The 18,382-nt window shown below is 37.2% G+C and overlaps 2 protein-coding genes across 2 annotated transcripts; one reads left to right on the forward strand and one right to left on the reverse strand.

Annotated features, from left to right (window-relative positions):
- Positions 1 to 2,583: 2,583 nt before the first annotated feature.
- Positions 2,584 to 4,830, reverse strand: LOC139132298 (tripartite motif-containing protein 2-like). The gene has a single exon (XM_070698687.1). It carries the CDS (start codon positions 4,828 to 4,830, stop codon positions 2,584 to 2,586), a length of 2,247 nt encoding a protein of 748 aa, XP_070554788.1.
- Positions 4,831 to 9,140: 4,310 nt separating this feature from the next.
- LOC139131824 (tripartite motif-containing protein 2-like) lies at positions 9,141 to 17,161 on the forward strand. The gene is made up of 3 exons (XM_070698105.1): positions 9,141 to 10,571; positions 13,849 to 13,919; positions 15,261 to 17,161. The coding sequence occupies exons 1-3, from the start codon at positions 9,152 to 9,154 to the stop codon at positions 15,495 to 15,497; spliced, it is 1,728 nt and encodes a 575-aa protein (XP_070554206.1). The 5' UTR covers positions 9,141 to 9,151; the 3' UTR covers positions 15,498 to 17,161.
- The last annotated feature ends 1,221 nt before the right edge of the window (positions 17,162 to 18,382 follow it).

Consider the following 18,382-nt stretch of genomic DNA (forward strand, 5'->3'; position numbering starts at 1 on the left):
TTGTGTGTTCACTTCAATTAAATTACGGCATTGTCTAGGAAACAATTAAAAAAATGAAGGTGCGCCACGCAGGCAGAAAATATCAAAATATCATGTAGACACTGTACAGCTGTGAAGAGTGACCTCATCGTTGGCATCTTGCTGCTTGTCAGAAACACGATTGGAACTAAATTGGGATAATTGGATTGGCAGAATTTCTCAAGAATTTTAGAAATTTCTCTAATTTTACACCATATTGCTTACCATCTTTAAAATTTATACACAATTTGCGATGCTGTTGAAATCTTATGAGTAAGAATCAGTGCATGATAGTATCTAATGCAATTTTGTTCAAAACATATGAACAATATTCACATTTGGATGAAAATATGAGAGTTTGTCTGTAGTTTCTTCATTACTGAAACACTAGTAATAATGTCAGTTTGTCATTTTTCCTCGACCAAATGAAGCTTTTCGATTGATTTACAGTTAAGTCAGTCAGGGTCTTTTAAAATGTGCCCTGACTCAATTTTATGTTTATGAAGCCTTAAATTCATGAAAAAGTCAGGGGCATTTCAAAAGTGCCCTGACTCAAAATTCGTCAATTAGAGAAATTTTAAGCATTTTGCCTCGTTTCTTCAGTACATTTACACAAAAATGAACTATTTTGATAAAAATGAATCCGATGAAAGAGGTATGCAATAATCGTTGTGTTTCGTTGTTTTGTCCGATGAGAACAATATTTCAAATTTTACACTATTCTATCATTTGTAAAATTTCAGCTGTAAAAATTTCGATTTCGTTACATTTTCGTAATAATTACTCTCATCCAATTTTCCCAAATTAGTTCCAATCGTGTTCGAATGACCGCTGCTAGTAACAGTCTTCATCTCGATAGTTGGATCTTGTGAGAAAAGAGACCCCGTCACTGCATCATTTTTGCAAGAGAATGAGGATGAGAAACAAAACTTAATATTTTGGTCAAACCGAAAAATGAAAACAGAATCTAAATTTCAATCAAGGATCTGTATCAAATCATTTCAATTTGGAAGTTTATTACAGGGACTAGTCTATGGTAGTTACTTTGGATAACAACTTCGTTAAGCTTACTTATAAAGCATGTTTTTGTTTTTTCTCATACGTCTTCTTTGGTTATGTTGAAATACAAAGTATCTACACTGCCATCACAAAGCATTCAGTATCAAAGTATCTTATAACTGACACATGAATTCTACTCCGGACTTAAGTAAATTAAGTTGTAGCAATGGCATGTGACATCACACCTATTATGCTTTGTGCAAGCATTTTGACGATATTGTGGGAGTGGGACGAGAAACTATTTTCAGAAAAGAATAGAACAGCTATACACAGGAAAATATGTTAAGCATTACATCCAATGGAGCTTAAAGGAATGTCGGAAGTCATATGAGTGATCGACTCCCCAAATACATCATTTACAACGTGAGAGCACATAAGATGAAGTCTGGCCGGACGTTTAACGCACCAGCGCAGAGTAAAACACAACGCGTGAGGTGATACTATTGACCCAGCATCTCACGTTCATTCATTTATCCTCCGCTTTTTACACAACACCACTGAGAGCGGTTTCAATACGATTTTATTACCTCCTTTAATTCTTATGACATGTTTTCACAAATCTTCGAACGAGATAACGATGATAAGTACACACATACAGCGTTTCCCAACATTATACATAGAAGCCTCCAGGAATACATTTTTAATTCGTTATCAATTGTTGAATGTCGTATAAAATAGAAATAAATGAAGGCTTTGTGAAATTGTCACGTTTAATGAACACTAGCCCGAAACAATATTGAATTTAAAACACATAAGTTGTACTTTTCACTTTCTTCATACATTCATATATAAATGGATTGATACTTACTAAGCAATATAATATTTATTACCATTTGCGTGAGTCTACACTCTACTTGATATTTAACCCAAAAGTGTTTGAGTTTCTTTAAACCTTCAAAAGTTTTCGGTTTATAGAAGCTAAATTAACTGTACAGACAGCCTTCATGAAGACTTTCAATATCAAAGTGCTGTTTATTAATATATTACAACAAACAAATGTAGAAGCATATGCCACATATTATAAATTATGCCCTTAAAACTTACATCAACAGGAGTCTAATATAAATGAACACTTATGTAAGCATTATTAATGTTAACAATTTTGTTTCAACATACCTGCTTTCCATACATGTGTAAGTTTTCATGCAGAATTTGATTGTGTCAATTACAAAACCATGATGAAATGTGCATACAGAGCGCGACTTGTTCAAATCTTGACACTAAATGCAAGGAATGGAATGTTTTTCGAAAGAGTCCACATTTTTTGCTTGTATATTTCCAGTATTACATGCACTGTCCCTAAATAACTCAATTAATGTTATGTCTGTAACTTTACAGACTTCTTTGCGAGCTTGTCAGGTACCTGAAAGTATCCGGCGTCTGCGTTCAACAATTGCAAATTAGAGTACGATTCAGTGTGATGATAGACAGTAAATTTCTTTCATGGCATCTTCAGTATACTCTATTTCACTCTTAATCATGCTTTGGCAGTTGTGGAATTCCCCGTTAATCCGCGAACACTCTGATGCAACCACTACCGGTATCAGCAGCGACAACTCTGTCAAATAGCTCGTCGCCCATAAAGCACAAACCAATTGTGCTTTTCAAGGAGTCTTCCGGTTTATCTAATCGGTAGAGGAATTTGCCGTCGATGTCAAATTTCTGAATTCTTTTATTGTCATACTCACTAACGATGAAGTTGCCGTCTTTGTCCTGAACCACATCTTCCGGTCTGTCAAACTGCCCATCTCCACTTCCGTTCGTACCAAAGGAACGAAGATAACCTCCATCGGCATTGAATATCTGCACTCTGTTATTGTCAGTGTCTGGGATTACAATGTTGCCTTCCCTGTCTGTGTTTAAGCCATACGGTTTGTTCAGCTGACCTGGCGCAGACCCATTACCGCCGAATGATTTCAGAAGCCTCCCATCTTTGTTGTATATTTTGACGTCACTGGCACTGCGATCGAGCACATAGACTCTGCCATTGGTAGGATGAATCACAATACCCTGAGGTTCCTTCAAGTCATCTTCACCAAAGCTTCTGATAACTTTACCATTTTCATCGCAGACAACAACCCGTTTCTTCTCACCATCTGTGACAAAGATGGTGCCATCTTCTGCTACACATGCAAACCTTGGAGTTACCTCTCCATCAATGCCAGTAAAGTTGATGATTCTACGATGTTCACCGTACACAGAGAATTCCTGCAACCTTTTGTTATTACTGTCACACACTAGCAAGTTTCGTTTCTTTGTCATGGTGACGCCGTATGGGTTACTCAGTTGCCCAACACCACTCCCATATTTCCCTATCGTCCGAATCAAACCCTTCTTAGGAATCACAGTTACTGTGATTGGTGTGCCTTCTACTGTACACGTCTCGAGCTCGATACCTGATCTATGACGTGATATTGATATTTCATATTTCCCTTCAAGTTTTCCTTCATGTGTGAGTGAAAATGTTCCGTCCTTATTGTCAGTCACCGCCATATTTTCGGTTTTGTCATCGGGTGATTTCACCTCAGCTTTGATCTCTTCCGGTTCCTCTCCAAGTGCTTTTTTAACCGCCTTTCTCTTAATAGTGATCTGAATGTTTTCTCCGACTTTCACAGATTTAGAAACTTTTATCATCTTGTACTTATTGTCATGTGTGAAAACTTTCCCAAGAGTTTGCTTCCCGAAGAAGTCATCTTCAGACTGAAACTCGAGAAAATCATCTTTGACAGGCTCGCTATCGATGTCAATGCTCATTAGTGATTGTATCTGTGACGTCATGCCCTTCTTCGCCAACATCAATTGAGCGGCGTTCCCATGATGCATCAATTTATCAGAAAATTCTATCGCATTGGCTAAATCACTTTCTGTACATGCTAGTTGTTTCTGTTGTGCCTGCAAATTTCTACTTCTCTCGTCGTATACACATTTCAATTCTGACGTAATTTTCTCTCCAGATTTTCGTATCTTGGCGGTGCACTCTTCTATCGTCTTTTCCATGTGCTCGTTCACTTTGTTAGTCTCAGTACGATAGCGGTCTAGGAGAGACTGCGACATTTCTTCGACCTTGGGTTTGGCCTCACGCGCTGCTACTTCTTTCGATTTCAAATTCTCTGTAATCACCGACAGGTTTTTCTTGTATTCTGCAGCCGCGTCCTCCAAGTAACGATATTTATGCTCTGGACGAGGATGATCCACGGCCGTACACTCTAGACATATAGCCGACTCACACGTATCACAGTAAAATTTCAATTGGTTGTCTTGGTGACGGTCACAGTACAGAGGTGACTGGACTTTGTACGGGTCGTTCGACATGGAAGAATAGTATTCATCCAACTCGACAAGGTGGTGTGACTTTGTCTGACGAAATCGACGATGTGCCCGTGCACACGGTTTACATATTTCCAAACCGCACTCAATGCACACCATAGCTGTTACAGAGTCTGATTCCTCACATCCCTCGCATGGTTTCTCACCCCTCAATTTCTCCTCACGCTTTCTGAATTGATCAACCAGATCGTTCACGAAAAAATTAGCGGGTAAGTCAGACACTCCCCCGCCAGTCAGCTCATGTGACCGACGACATATTGGACAATCCAACTTCCCTGTTTTTTCGACAAGCTTACCTAGACACTCCTCACAGAAGGTGTGTAGACACGGTAGATTTTTAGCATTCTTGTATCTTTCAGAGCAAATGCCACAAACGAGAAAGTTCTCGTCAATTCCTTCTAGAAACTTGGTATCGGCTGCTGCCATGACCGTGGAACACATCTCAGTCAACAAAGCAACCTTTGACTCAGTCTTGTTCCCTGGCCTATTTCTACCACTGGCTGCGCTGCTAACGAAGCAGCGCAGCCAGCGGTCAAACGCAATATCTCAACGCGCTTAAAATAAAAAGTGAAAGTGAAAACAAAAAATGTAAATACTGGTATGTTTTTAACCCGACTTTAAAAAAAATATCTTGTGTCTGAATTTCCCGAATTAAGGTATGGCTACATGATGGATTCCACAAACGAGACGAACAGAGTGAGAAGGCTGTATCCTCACAATGAGCTGGGTTGATGCACGTTACAACTTCGTACTACCATTTCGCGATGAGGAACCTAGTAAACTTAGAATACTAGTGAACGACTTGGGTTTTACCATCACTGAGAGCTATCAACAAATATGTGTTGGGATTTTACCTGAAACATACACACACACACACACACACACACACACACACACTCTCTCTCTCTCTCTCTCTCTCTCTCTCTCTCTCTCTCTCTCTCTCTCTCTCTCTCTCTCTCTCTCTCTATATATATATATATATATATTTAAATATTACTCAATGTAAATATTGCAGCGATTGTCATACTAATGTTGAGTATTGCAAAATGTGATCGTTTGCATGACATTGATTAAAACCTTGCGTACAAATGATTGTGTATAATTTCAAAAATATTCTTTAATTAAAAGGTCATAGGTCAAATGAGAAATTATTCGTCGATGGAAAAATTATTGATACAGACTATAATACGCATGGGAGGGTCACTGTTTTTATGCAATATTTTTTCACAGGATCAATTTGAAAACCTTGAACACAGCCCTCCCATCTGCAATTTCTTTCCAGTTCCGAGAAATAGTCATTGCATCCAGTCGTGGCCACACTTTATAGGTAATATTCAAAAGTAGTGTCGAACAATAAAATTACAGAAGAGCACGTTGTTTGAAACTCACAGTAATTTTGAAAAAATATCAGCTCTTTTCACAGGTCGAGTAGGCATTATTTGTGATGATTTTTCCTATTATTATCATAACAAATGATTATGAATATTAATAAATTATTAATATGAATGTTACAGAATATTTAAACATTTTTTTACAAACAATGTCGTCTACTTTGTGTAAATACTGTCTGGAAACCCCACTGTTGTGATAATTATGATTATTAATAAATTACGATTATGATTAATAAAATCATATTTTACACATTGTAATCTGCTTATGTGAACAACCCTCTGGAAACCCTTATATAGTTTCACAATCTATGCCAAAATATACAAGTGACACAATGCCCAGGTTCAGTCTACGGCGAGAGTTACCATTGCCCAGGTTCAGTCTACGGCGAGAGTTACCATTGCCCAGGTTCAGTCTACGGCGAGAGTTACTACACAGTGTATATAATGAGCACTGTGTAGTAACTCTCGCCGTAGACTGAACCTGGGCAATGGTAACTCTCGCCGTAGACTGAACCTGGGCATTGTGTCACTTGTATATTTTGGCATAGATTGTGAAACTATATAAGGGTTTCCAGAGGGTTGTTCACATAAGCAGATTACAATGTGTAAAATATGATTTTATTAATCATAATCGTAATTTATTAATAATCATAATAATCATAACAGTGGGGTTTCCAGACGGTATTTACTAAAGTAGACGACATTGTTTGTAAAAAAATGTTTGAATATTCTGTAACATTCATATTAATATTTATTAATATTCATGATCATTTGTTATGATAATAATAGGAAAAATCATCACAAATAATGCCTACTCGACCTGTGCTCTTTCCCTCTTGGGAATTCCTGGTTTTAGTTGAATATTCCATCTTCACATAGATATTCAGGAAAAAATATACAGAATGAAAATCGATCGTGAAATATCAACATTATTGATAAAGTCAAATCTAGGCCTATGCTGCTAACATAGGTACTCATTCTTTCATTGAAATCCTCACACATTCTATGTACATTAATCATTATCGTTTTCGTCTCTGTGCTCATGAGAAAGACATAGCTTCATGTACATTTTTTGTCGGATCCCAAGAAAAACCACTCAGTTCCTAGCATTGACGTTAATTCTCGGAAAAAACGAAAGGCATGAATATTACTTTGAATACACCAAAGTGAAAGTGAAAGATACACACAGACCGTTCACGATAATGACTAATCTGTACAACGTACTGATAAAAGCTACTTATACGTATGTTTCTACATGTAATTGGGGAAACGGACTGTTGCACGAAATTGGTGACATAAACTTTCGGAACAATAACACAGGAGTAACTTTTAGGCTATATCAAGGTGAAGGAAAATTTGAGATCTTGGTCAAATCACAGTGCAAGTCTGCAAGAGTAGGCCTACTACTAGTATTATCATTGTATCAGATACAGCGAAACGCTACATAAGCGCCCGATGCAACCTGTGCACGAGACCTGTACGGCCATCACATGGAGAGGCATGGCCCCTAATATGTACGCAGAGCAGAGATCGAGACATGTTGTCTGTACATGAAATATGAATTAAACGTTGCGCGAGCCTTTAACGTTACCATAGTGACGCCACCTACCATTGCACGTTATACCACGTTACGCGAACCACCAATCATCAAGTTAAGTTTGATCAGGTGATCAGAATTAATTGGAACAGCTATTCCTGACTCTGTAGGCTGTTTCTGAGAAACAGCAATGCATGACGGGAAAATACCACATATGTGAAATTCTACATCACTTTACATGTTTAGGGGTGATCTGTTTGAATTCCTCGAGGGAGCTTGGAAGATCTCGGTTTTCACTGTCTGCTTTTACGACAGAAAACATTACAGATTTTTTTCAGGCAGGTGTTTTATTTATTCATTTTGAGGCCATAAACAACAACAAAAAGCCAATGCAAAGAAGGAAAATTCTAAACTTTTACTCAAACTTTCCTAAATGAAGCTTTCAACTATTCTCTCAACAAATCAAAAATAATATCCAGAATCACTAGAAAAAATCATCTAGTATTTAGCGATATTTGGAATTCAGACTAGGATAAAAATATATTTTTGATTTTCACAAAATTAAGATGGAATAACTTTGCTTACAACACGATTGGAATTAATTTGGGATAATTGGATTTTCATTTTTTTCAAATTTCTCAAAAGTCTTAGGTGTCGTACAGCTGAATGTTGCAATATTGCATAGTACTCATAAAAAACAAGTGTGTAATATAAGAAGAAACGCAGATGAGATTACATTTGTATATTAAATCGACATTACTTCACCATCCAATTATCCCAAACTAGTTCAAATCGTGTTTTATTCGAATTGCTTCGAAATTAGCCTCCCCAAGCCTTAGACTAGAAAAGAATTGTAAATATTTGTATTTGTTCCTGAGACGCATTCTACCTTGAAGGAATACAAGTGACCTACGCAGTTATTGTGCTAACAACGATTAACAGGATTTCTTATGTGTTTAGAAGAGGTCAATGCACTACCGACTGCTTTACCTATGTTTATCAAGAGATAAACATCAAAATGATTGTAATGAAAATAGTTTACTGAATTCCCTAGTATTGCTATCCTATGATGCTATTCATAGATTGGTGTGTGTTTTTAGTTTGAATTAGTCTAGACATGATGAAATATGCATAAAAGATCAGATGAATATATTGCATATTTTTTCTTAATAACAGATATCTAATTCACGGATTAATTCATATGTTTTTATCATAAAGAAACTTTAAATTAATTCCTTGTGTTTCAATGTGTAACGTTGAGTCAGTAATGGTTTGTCGCTGATTTGGACATTCGGCAATTGTCAAAGCTATATACATGTATCTGTTTGAATTATAGAATATTCATTCGCTGATCGTATTGATCCTACACTGTCTGTAGGTTCTGGCTGCGTGATGTTTAATATTTTATTTATTTATTTATTTATTTATTTATTTATTTATTTATTTATTTGTTTGTTTGTTTGTTTGTTTGTTTGTTTGTTTGTTATCTTTCGTTTTTGTGAAAGAAGCAGCTGTGGGTTTTAAAACAAGTCACGCGCAGGCAATATGCAACCTTTGATATCTTATTGCGAGGGAACATGTTGACAAATAAAATTATTTATGCAAGTTTTACGTTGTGTACAAACGCTACGCTAATAAATGAAATTAACTGTGATTACAGTGCCAACGGGAATTTTTTTCTCAAAGAAATGACCAATAAATCTGAACACCCCTGTGATTTATCACGCCCCCTAAGATATCAACTGGTCTATCCCTTACTGCTATTGTTGACATTGTGTATGCGCAAACGCACTCAGGCGTCATAACATTATTCGGAACCATGGCGGAAGGTAGTGGTAAAGGCGCTCTTGAGAAGATCGGCAAAGACTTCCTGACATGCCGTCTGTGTCTCAGTTACTACAAAAACGCAAAGTCTCTGCCGTGTCTCCATTCTTACTGTGAGGGGTGCCTTGTCACTCTGGTGGAGAAAAGAGGGGAGCTGGTATGTCCGGAGTGTCGTCAGCGTTGCGATGTACCGGAAGGTGTGTCACAGCTTGGCACGAATTTCGTCCTCAACGGCTTAATTGACTTCATCAAGGCACAAGAACTTTGTGCGACAGATTCAGGATCCGAAACCTCCCTGTGCGAAAGCTGTGAAGTAAACACTGTGTCATATAGATGTGTAAACTGCGCGATTAATATCTGTCAAAGTTGTCGTAAATGTCATGCTTCATTTCCAGCTCTCAGGAAGCATCGTCTGGTCGCCATTGGCGAATGCCAACAAACCGAATTGGACCCAGGGCGTGTGGCAGCCTACAAGCCTGCTAGAACATGTACTGTAAACGGTCATGAAGATAATGTCTTGAAACTCTACTGCAAGTCCAAGCAATGTCAACTTCCGATTTGCCTCGAGTGTATGCTGCTGAACCATCGTCCTCCGGAGCAGGAAACACAATATCTTACCGAAAAAGCTGACGAAGTTCGTAATCAGCACGAAGAAAAACGTACTAAACTAATAGCGAAAGCTGAAGAAGTTAGAGAGAGGTTAAATACAACCTTACAAGAGCTGATCTCTGCTGAGAAAGCCTACGAAGAAGAGGTTTCAGAGGTGAAACAACGGACAGAAACCTTAATTGAAAAGGCAAGAAAACACGAAGAAATGCTACTGGCCGAACTAAAGGAAGCATATGAATCGCTCACAAAATATTTGGATTGCGAAGTGGACCGATACGAGTTAGCGGAGAAGAACATAAACAGCACAGCAAAATATCTTGATGTGTTCCTGAACTACGGCGATGCCGAAGAAATCGTTACTGATGCCAAACAAACAACAGTCAGAATGGAAGAGTTGTTAGCGCTTGACTTAAAACACGATAGAGATATTGCGTTTCCGTGCTTCCAACAAGTAGACGAAATTGACATCAAAGCGATTCTCGGTCAACTGAGAACAGCGTCAACATCCGCGACGACCAGGTCAAAAATTCCAAAGTATGCCATGGTTGGAGAAACCATATCTATTGCAGTGACAACAAAAGACACCCGAGGGCTTCCTACTGTCACAAATCAGAGTCTCCAAGCAATTAAGGTCACGATGGAGGGACTACAACGCAAAACATGCCAGAACGTGGCAATTAAAGACACAGCGGGTCCTACACACACCATAGATGTGGAAATGCAAGAGGAAGGGACACAAAACATATCGATAGCTATCGGCAATGCTTCCATACCACGTTCACCTTTTCCTGTTACCGTTCTCTCCGGTAATTATTATTAGGGTTTCGAGACCTTTCGTCTCGAAACCCTATTGTAATCATTCAGGTTTTTTAGCTCACATTTGGTTTTACCAATGTGAGTTTATCGTATAGGCTGAAGTCGATGGCGTCTGTATGTATGTGTGTATGTATGTATGTATGTATGTATGTATGTATGTAAGTACAGTATGTCCGTCAACATCAAAAACACGCAAACCGCTGCACGTTTCAGCTTGGTATTTGGTGTGTGGATGCATCCTGGGCTATAGATGGGATTTTGTTCAAATGAAGTCTGCATTGCCAAAATTATGCAAATGAGCTTACAAAATGTGAAAATGGTTAAGAATTAATAACTCAAGAACCGCTTTTTTGATTGCTTTGAAAATTTGTGTGCAAGTACCTTAGGTAAACCTTATACAGTTTTATGAATATTGTGAAGATATCCTTAATTTTGTATTTTTGCTGAATTTTTTTGTGATTTTTCTCATTTTAGGTAAAAATTCTTCTTCTCTGAAACCGCCGGCTCAATCGCTCTCAAATTTTGGTTGTCTCTTTGCAAGGGTGTTACTCTTCTAATTTGTTGAAATTATGACAAAATTGGGAAAATTACTATTTTTGTGCAATTTTGTCATTTTTGGTCAAAAAATCTTAGACAGTGTTTCCTTTTTAAAACTCCTGGACAGACAGCTTTCATATTTTGTACACAGACGTACAGAGATGACAATAGTTGGATATGTGGAAATTGTCCTGAAATATAAAAAATTGTATTTTTAAGACAATATTGTCATTTTTGGTCAAGAAAACTTTATCTCAACATTACTTGTTTGATAGCTTTGTAATTTGGTATAAAGTCCCTTGTTTGATAGCTTTGTAATTTGGTATAAAGTCCCGAAAGATGTTATTAGATAAATTTTCTGCTCAAAGTGTTGGGAAACCCCAAAATTTGTATATTTTAGGTACTTTTCTCAGTTTGTGACCTTAAATGACCTATACTAACCCAGGATATGTTGTGAGACAATTTTGAAGGCTGTGAACATAATTGTGTCATATTTGATACCAATTTGTAGGAAAATTTGATCCAGAAAACAAAGCTGAGGTAATTTTGTCATTTTGGACCAATTTTTGCAACTTTTCTATGTAAGACATACAAAAATGATGAGAAATTTGGATCCAGGATAATTCCAGATGTTGTAATCACCACCCACAGTGGAAGGCATTTCACTATCTGTAACTAACTTAAGTGCTGTTTACATTAGAATGATAACACTCATGGCATTAATTAAAAATCTCCAAGGTTGTAAATGTACTTCCTGTCATTTGGTCTTATGTAATACCAAGGGGTGGAACATTTGATATGCAGGAGGGGGTAGGGTTTAGAAGATCAATGATGTAGCATTACTTTTTTACCAGATCCCTTGTGCAGTTTTTGCCCACTCCCACGTTTTCTTTTTATCAAGCCTTCTCTGTTTTTTGTTGTTGACATTTGCTTATGTATTTAGGATCTGCTTCTCCCATTGCTATAGAAGTTGATATGCATGTTCCTAAAGATGACCTCCAGTACCTAAGTTGGACACCTTATTTGCTTTTGTCATTCTTGAATGGACCAATTCAAACCGAATGTGAGCACATAGTGTCCTTGACGGTATTTTTTATTATTATTGTTCCGCCACCTTTTCTTGCCTCCCATTCGAACAGTGTTGTACCAAATGAGTTCAAATTTGGCACATAGGTAAAACTCAAAGACCATATTTTTCTATTCCGTTACCATGCCAACTGGTCACATGACCTGGCTGCCATTTTGGATTGAAAATTTCAAAATCACCTAATTTGCTTAAAAAGAAATGAATGAAATTCCGCGAGCTCAGTTTGTAGACCATACAGCTACCCTCTTTCGTGCCAAATTTCAAGGTCACAGGCCCTGCCGATTTAGAGAAGAAGCATTATTTTTCATAATTTTCTGTGACCTATGACCTGCCCTATACCTGTGCAGCTAAGCTGTGGCTATATCTCATTCTTGCCTTTTTAAGAGTCCAAGAGGATTGATGTCTATTGAATAATGGCAGGTATGCGACCAAATTGGAAAACCATTTCGGGGTTGCCCTTGACCTTTGACCCTCATACAATTGTGTGCCCAATCAATTAAGCGCATATCTAAATCTGGGCTCGGAAATAGAGCTAGAGGTCTAATTTTCGGTATGCAGTGATAACGATGGGATCAAATTTTTTGATAAAACATCACATGACCTTGCACTTCCTGTATCTCATTACTTATGCACATATCTAATTATGGGCTTGGAAATAGAGCTAGAGGTCTAATTTTTGGTATACAGGGATAACTGTTGGAAGAATTTTTTGACAAAATGTCACGTGACCTCGATGCCCTTTGACCTGAAATATACGTTTATGCCTATAAAGTACTACACCCTTCATATTTGGTATCACGAGAGACGCCACATCCTGTACCACATTAATTATATGCACATCTAATTATGGGCTACCCAATAGAGCTAGAGATGTGATTTTTGGTATATAGGGATGACTATGGGATATAGTTTTTAACAAAATGTCACGTGTCCTAAATGACCTTTGACCTCAAATATACGTTTATTGCTATAAATCACTAACCTCAAACGCTACACCCTTCATATTTGGTAGTATTGAGGATCTTACGATGCCACACTATGCGCATATCAAATTCTGAGCTGGCCAATAAAGCTTTAGGTCTGATTTTTGGTACACAGGGATAACTATTAGGTAAAACGTTTTTGACAAAATGTAACGTGACTTTGATTACCTTTAATCTCAAATATACGATTATAACTATAAATAAGTAACCACAAGAGTTACATTCTTCATACTTGGTAGGATGGTCGACTATATGATGCAACATCCTGTGCCTCATTAATTATTCACGTATCTAATTCTGGGCTTTACAATAGAGCTAAACGTCTGATGTTTGTTTTACAATGTAACTACTATGGTACCATTCGCTCGTTTTCTCGGAACCCTTCATTGCTGCTTTGCAGCTATTATTATTATTATTATTATTATTATTATTATTATTATTGATATTGTTGTTGTTGTTGTTGTTGTTGTTGTTGTTGTTGTCGTTGTTGTTGTCGTCGTCGTTGTAAACTGCCAAAAGCAACCAAGTTATAGTAATGCTGGATTAATAAGAGAAGTTTTTCACAGTGTCAAATCGATTCACAATTGTTTTCAATTCGCTTAAAGTACTAGAGAATTTCCTCTTTCATTCTCCTTTGCACTACATACCTTACGCTCACAGGTGAAAGTCTGGTTGCCGAGGTACGAAGGACACAAGTCGTTCGTGGTAAAGATTGGTGTTGGGGACATCAGGTAAATATTGCTTTACAGCCAACTTTATGCAAGGACGAAATGGGCTCATACAGGTATATCTGATATGCAAAGCTGGTACCCCCTGTATAATTAGATGAAGCGACATTCAAAGTCATTCATCTGAAAGGGGTAACAGTGCTGTGTAATTTTTTAGTTGAAAAATTTATATGGTATATGATACAGTTTCCCTTAAAATATATTCAAATATTCCTGTATTCTTCGTGCATTTACACTCCTTCCTGTATACATGTATTATATCCATCCTATATCAATATTTTATGTCCATCCATTTTAATTTTAACTCTTATTTATAGGATAAGAAGGGAGTAGCATTCAGCTCTTGTACCCTATGCAGCAGTAGAATTCGAAGCCAAATCAAGATAGTGTTCTTTTACACGTATTTGCAGTAACAATAGCATGATTGAAACAGCAACAAAAGTATTCTTCAATTTTATTGGCAAAAATATAAACGTAAACAACATTATCTAGATTTCTAGATCCCTGTGACATAAAATGTACATGGGGGCACTTTTCGATTTGTGAGCAAATTGTTTAGAGAAGTTGATAGAACTCTGATGCTGGGACTGACAATTTATAGCAGGTACTGAAGATTAATTGATGAAATGCTAAGGAAAAATCACTGAAAACCTTTCACAACACCATTCACTTGATTCGTAATTAGGAAAACAGTACGAGGTGTAATGTAATCAAGAAAGATAAACCTGAGAAAAATTATAAGGATTTGTTCGCCTAAACTAGTTATAATAGTATTTGGCTGGCCTACTCCTTCCTATGAAGGTTATGAATGTAGTGAATGTCAGGTTGACAAGGTAAAGGACAAGATGAATGGCTGAATGTGAATCAATTCTTATTCTGAGTGTTATGAGGTGAGAGAAAAAGCTATAATGATGGCAACGTGGATAAAGAACAGAAGGTCAAATTGTCTTTGTTGGTGGTACGCTAGCTACTTACTGTTTGTGGTGCGCTAAAATACCTGTAACAAGATGACCAGCATGTTATAGCAGCAGCTGTGACTTTAGTTTCCAACAATGATAATAACGAACGTTGGACGTTTTGCTTTTATCTTGTTACTGTTGCTGTTTGGTTGTTGTTGTTATTGTTGTTGTTGTTGTTGTTGCTGTTATTATTATTATTGTTATTTGCGTGTACCCAAATATAATGGAGAGAGAACGCAAATGATTTTTGGATATATTTTGAATTTACCATACAGCTATAATAACTTTCATATAATAATTTGCATCCTGCATTGATGAATTCATTGAATACTAACAATTGGCTCGGAAATGCTAATTTGTCACTAATTTGTTTTATTGACAACAGGACGGAAATTCTACAGGATATGTTCGAGAGAATCTTGATAATGGTTATGTCACAGTCAATTGGCATAATGGAAACACAAACAGCTATGGCTATGGCAACACTCATGAAGAATCGACCACCAGCTACTCGTACTACCGCAAGCCATCTCAAAGTAACACAGCCGGAAAGAATGTATTTTTAAAATATCGAATGGGCGCAGAAGGGAAATACGATTTAAAACCTGCTGGTTACCATTAAAATATTTTGCTCTGTAAGTGAGACTAAGTGAAGTGCCTGAGTGTCTTAAGAAAGCAATTTTATTTTCCTTGAAGTTCCCACCTGATAAAAATATAGGTTCATAATGTTTTCAGCTCCCATTTCTTGCACCTATTTATAGCATAAAGAGCTTTTTGGATCAGACAGTGCACGTCTGTCGTGTATATAAGTATAGCGGGTCAGTCCACTACCACGCATACGTAAAAGAACCGCAGCTCGTACGACCCCAGTCTTTGGTGTAAAGATACATCCGCATGGTTAAATTTGAAAGAGGGATTTTGCACAAGTAAACATTTGGAAAAAAATTGAAGAATAAGCTTAACAATTTGAAAATTGTCATATTCCGTATCATTTGCCACGGTACTCAGTAGTGGCTACTTCGGTGTTTTACGCAAGGAACGCTCGAAGTACTCGGACTACCGACAGTCTAATTATAGTAATGAGAAAACGACAGGATTTTATTGATAATAGTATTTCATGAAATGCTTGAAGGCTCAATATTTCTCATAAGCCTGTGCTTCGATGAAGACAGACTACATTGCGTGTTCAGCGTCAACACTTGCCTTTAAGAGAAGTAAACTTTTTTCAACTGCTGAAATTACGGGATTGTGCTTTTATCAGCTTCACCTCTGAGCAATTTACTACTTGCGCAAGTTTTAAAGGAGAAAAAAGGACTAAAATCACGTAAACAATCAATGTCAACAACCACTAATGCGAGAACCAGGGATTGAGGAATGCCGCTGTAAATTTGAAGCCTTTATACCATACTCCATTTTGTTGGCTTTGGTCTTCCATAATTGTAGCTTAAACTTTCTAATCAATTAACGTTGTTTTCATAGATATTACTTGCTGCACTTACATTATCAAATCCGATAGTTTTCAAATATATTAGCATTATCTTTGATTCTACTAAAATACGTTTGTGAAAATGTGCTAATTCAGGTGTGTGTACACACTTATTATTAACTACTCGCTGGCATTGTATATGCAATTTTGAAGAAGATAAACATTCCACTGTGATTCAATGTTTGCCCAAACAATAAATCGCAGCCCCATGCGGAAAATCAAAAACTATGGATACTGTGCATATCTGCACTGAAATTTTCACATAAACTGCACAGAGTAGTCCAATGTAATGCATAGGGGGGAATGTTTTCAACTGTGACATTGTATGTTCTGTTTCCTCTGTAATATCACCGATTTTTGAAAATGGCGGGAAATCAAAATGACCGTTAAAATTTGAATTTACTTATCACAGGTTTCACAAAGGAATAGTTTTCAAATGTAGTAAAAGCCCGTATCCCTTTAGAGGGTAGAATTCTGAGAAAACCAGGAGAAAATAGGAATACATGTTAGGTCAAATTTCAAGAGTTACAGCTAGTTAGACTTTAAGGTGGGCTATCTTCAATTGGATAACTTAGTCAGATTGTTTGTTGCGTGCTTATACATTATACAGCAGGTTGTCCCTTTTTTACAAAATGTAAAAATTATCCCGTTATAAGGGATGTTTGCAGTTCTGAAGACATTATAACAGTTGTTCAAGCCTAGAGTGATTAATATCACATACGCTATGTAATTTTGCTCATGCGTCTTTTTAAGTGTCAACTGATGTGTAATTAACAATTCTTGAAATAAATCGCATACAATTAACGCATTTATGATGTATGTCGACTTTCTACAACACCAACAGATGTATTTTGCCGAACAGAGAACACCGAAAGTCGTCGTTCTTCTTTGACAATTGTATTGTTCATATGTAAAAGCATCGACATCTTCCGTCGAATATAAAGATTAGTTCCTTTAAGGTAATTTGCGCCTTGAATATAACTTTTTTTCTGTAAGGAAACTTTAACCTGTTCCCTTTTCGAAAGTTAGCATAAGAATCTGGGGTCACTGTGCAAAATCCGGGTACAAGAGAAAAATATTAACCGTATATTTACCGATACTTGAAATTCAAAATGGCTACTATCCCTGTGTTAACTGTATTGGGAAATATTAAATTTTCGATTTTCACAAAAAATAAGGCGGTGTAAACTTTATTTACACCATCAGCTTCAGAATGAATCCACACAAGTGGTAGACCAAAATGGTATTGTAAAAGTTCGAGAGTCCGCGAGGCGCGTACAACTTCTGTCACATTCGGTAGACAATTTATCATTATCGTATACGCCTCTACGGCGAAGAGGAAACGAAAGCTTAATGTACAATCCTTGTCAAATTCCGAGAATCCAACTCAATTCTCAGCATTGGCGTTCATATCCTGAAAATAGAAATGCAATGTACTTTGAATACACCAAAGTGAAAATGAAAGACGCCAAGAGAGCTGCGTGAGATGTTTCGAGCGGATGATTAACCGCAAGATAACCTAGTACCAATGAAAAGCTGCCGATGTCATAGGGCAGAGGTGTTGCGTGAACCTGATGGAATAAAATTTTGAGATGGATACCGGAAGAGAAACTTCCTCTGAGATGAAGTCAAATTTGAAATTTTGGTCAAACCAGTGAATGCAGGTCTGAGCAACAGGTCTGTCGTTGTCCGAGACGATATAATATGTGGGCACTCGTCTCAACCACAACCTTACAACAGGCATGTAAATTAATGAGTCGAAGTGCAGTTATATGATGGATTCATATCAGCACAGTTCAACAATTGTCCAGCAGGGTTACTTTTTTATTACCTTAAAAACCGATACCTTCATATGACACCATTATCAGACCAATCACGATGATGTGTGATGTAATGGTTTCGTTCATAGTCATAGAAGACATACTGGTGAACAGTCTTTTCAGTGACTGTGACGTACCTTCGACTAGTATATTTCAAAGGGCCCAACAGGTCAAATGTCATTTAAACTGAAGCAATGACAA

This window comes from Ptychodera flava, chromosome 4, assembly GCF_041260155.1.
Source record: "Ptychodera flava strain L36383 chromosome 4, AS_Pfla_20210202, whole genome shotgun sequence".
NCBI lineage: Eukaryota > Metazoa > Hemichordata > Enteropneusta > Ptychoderidae > Ptychodera > Ptychodera flava.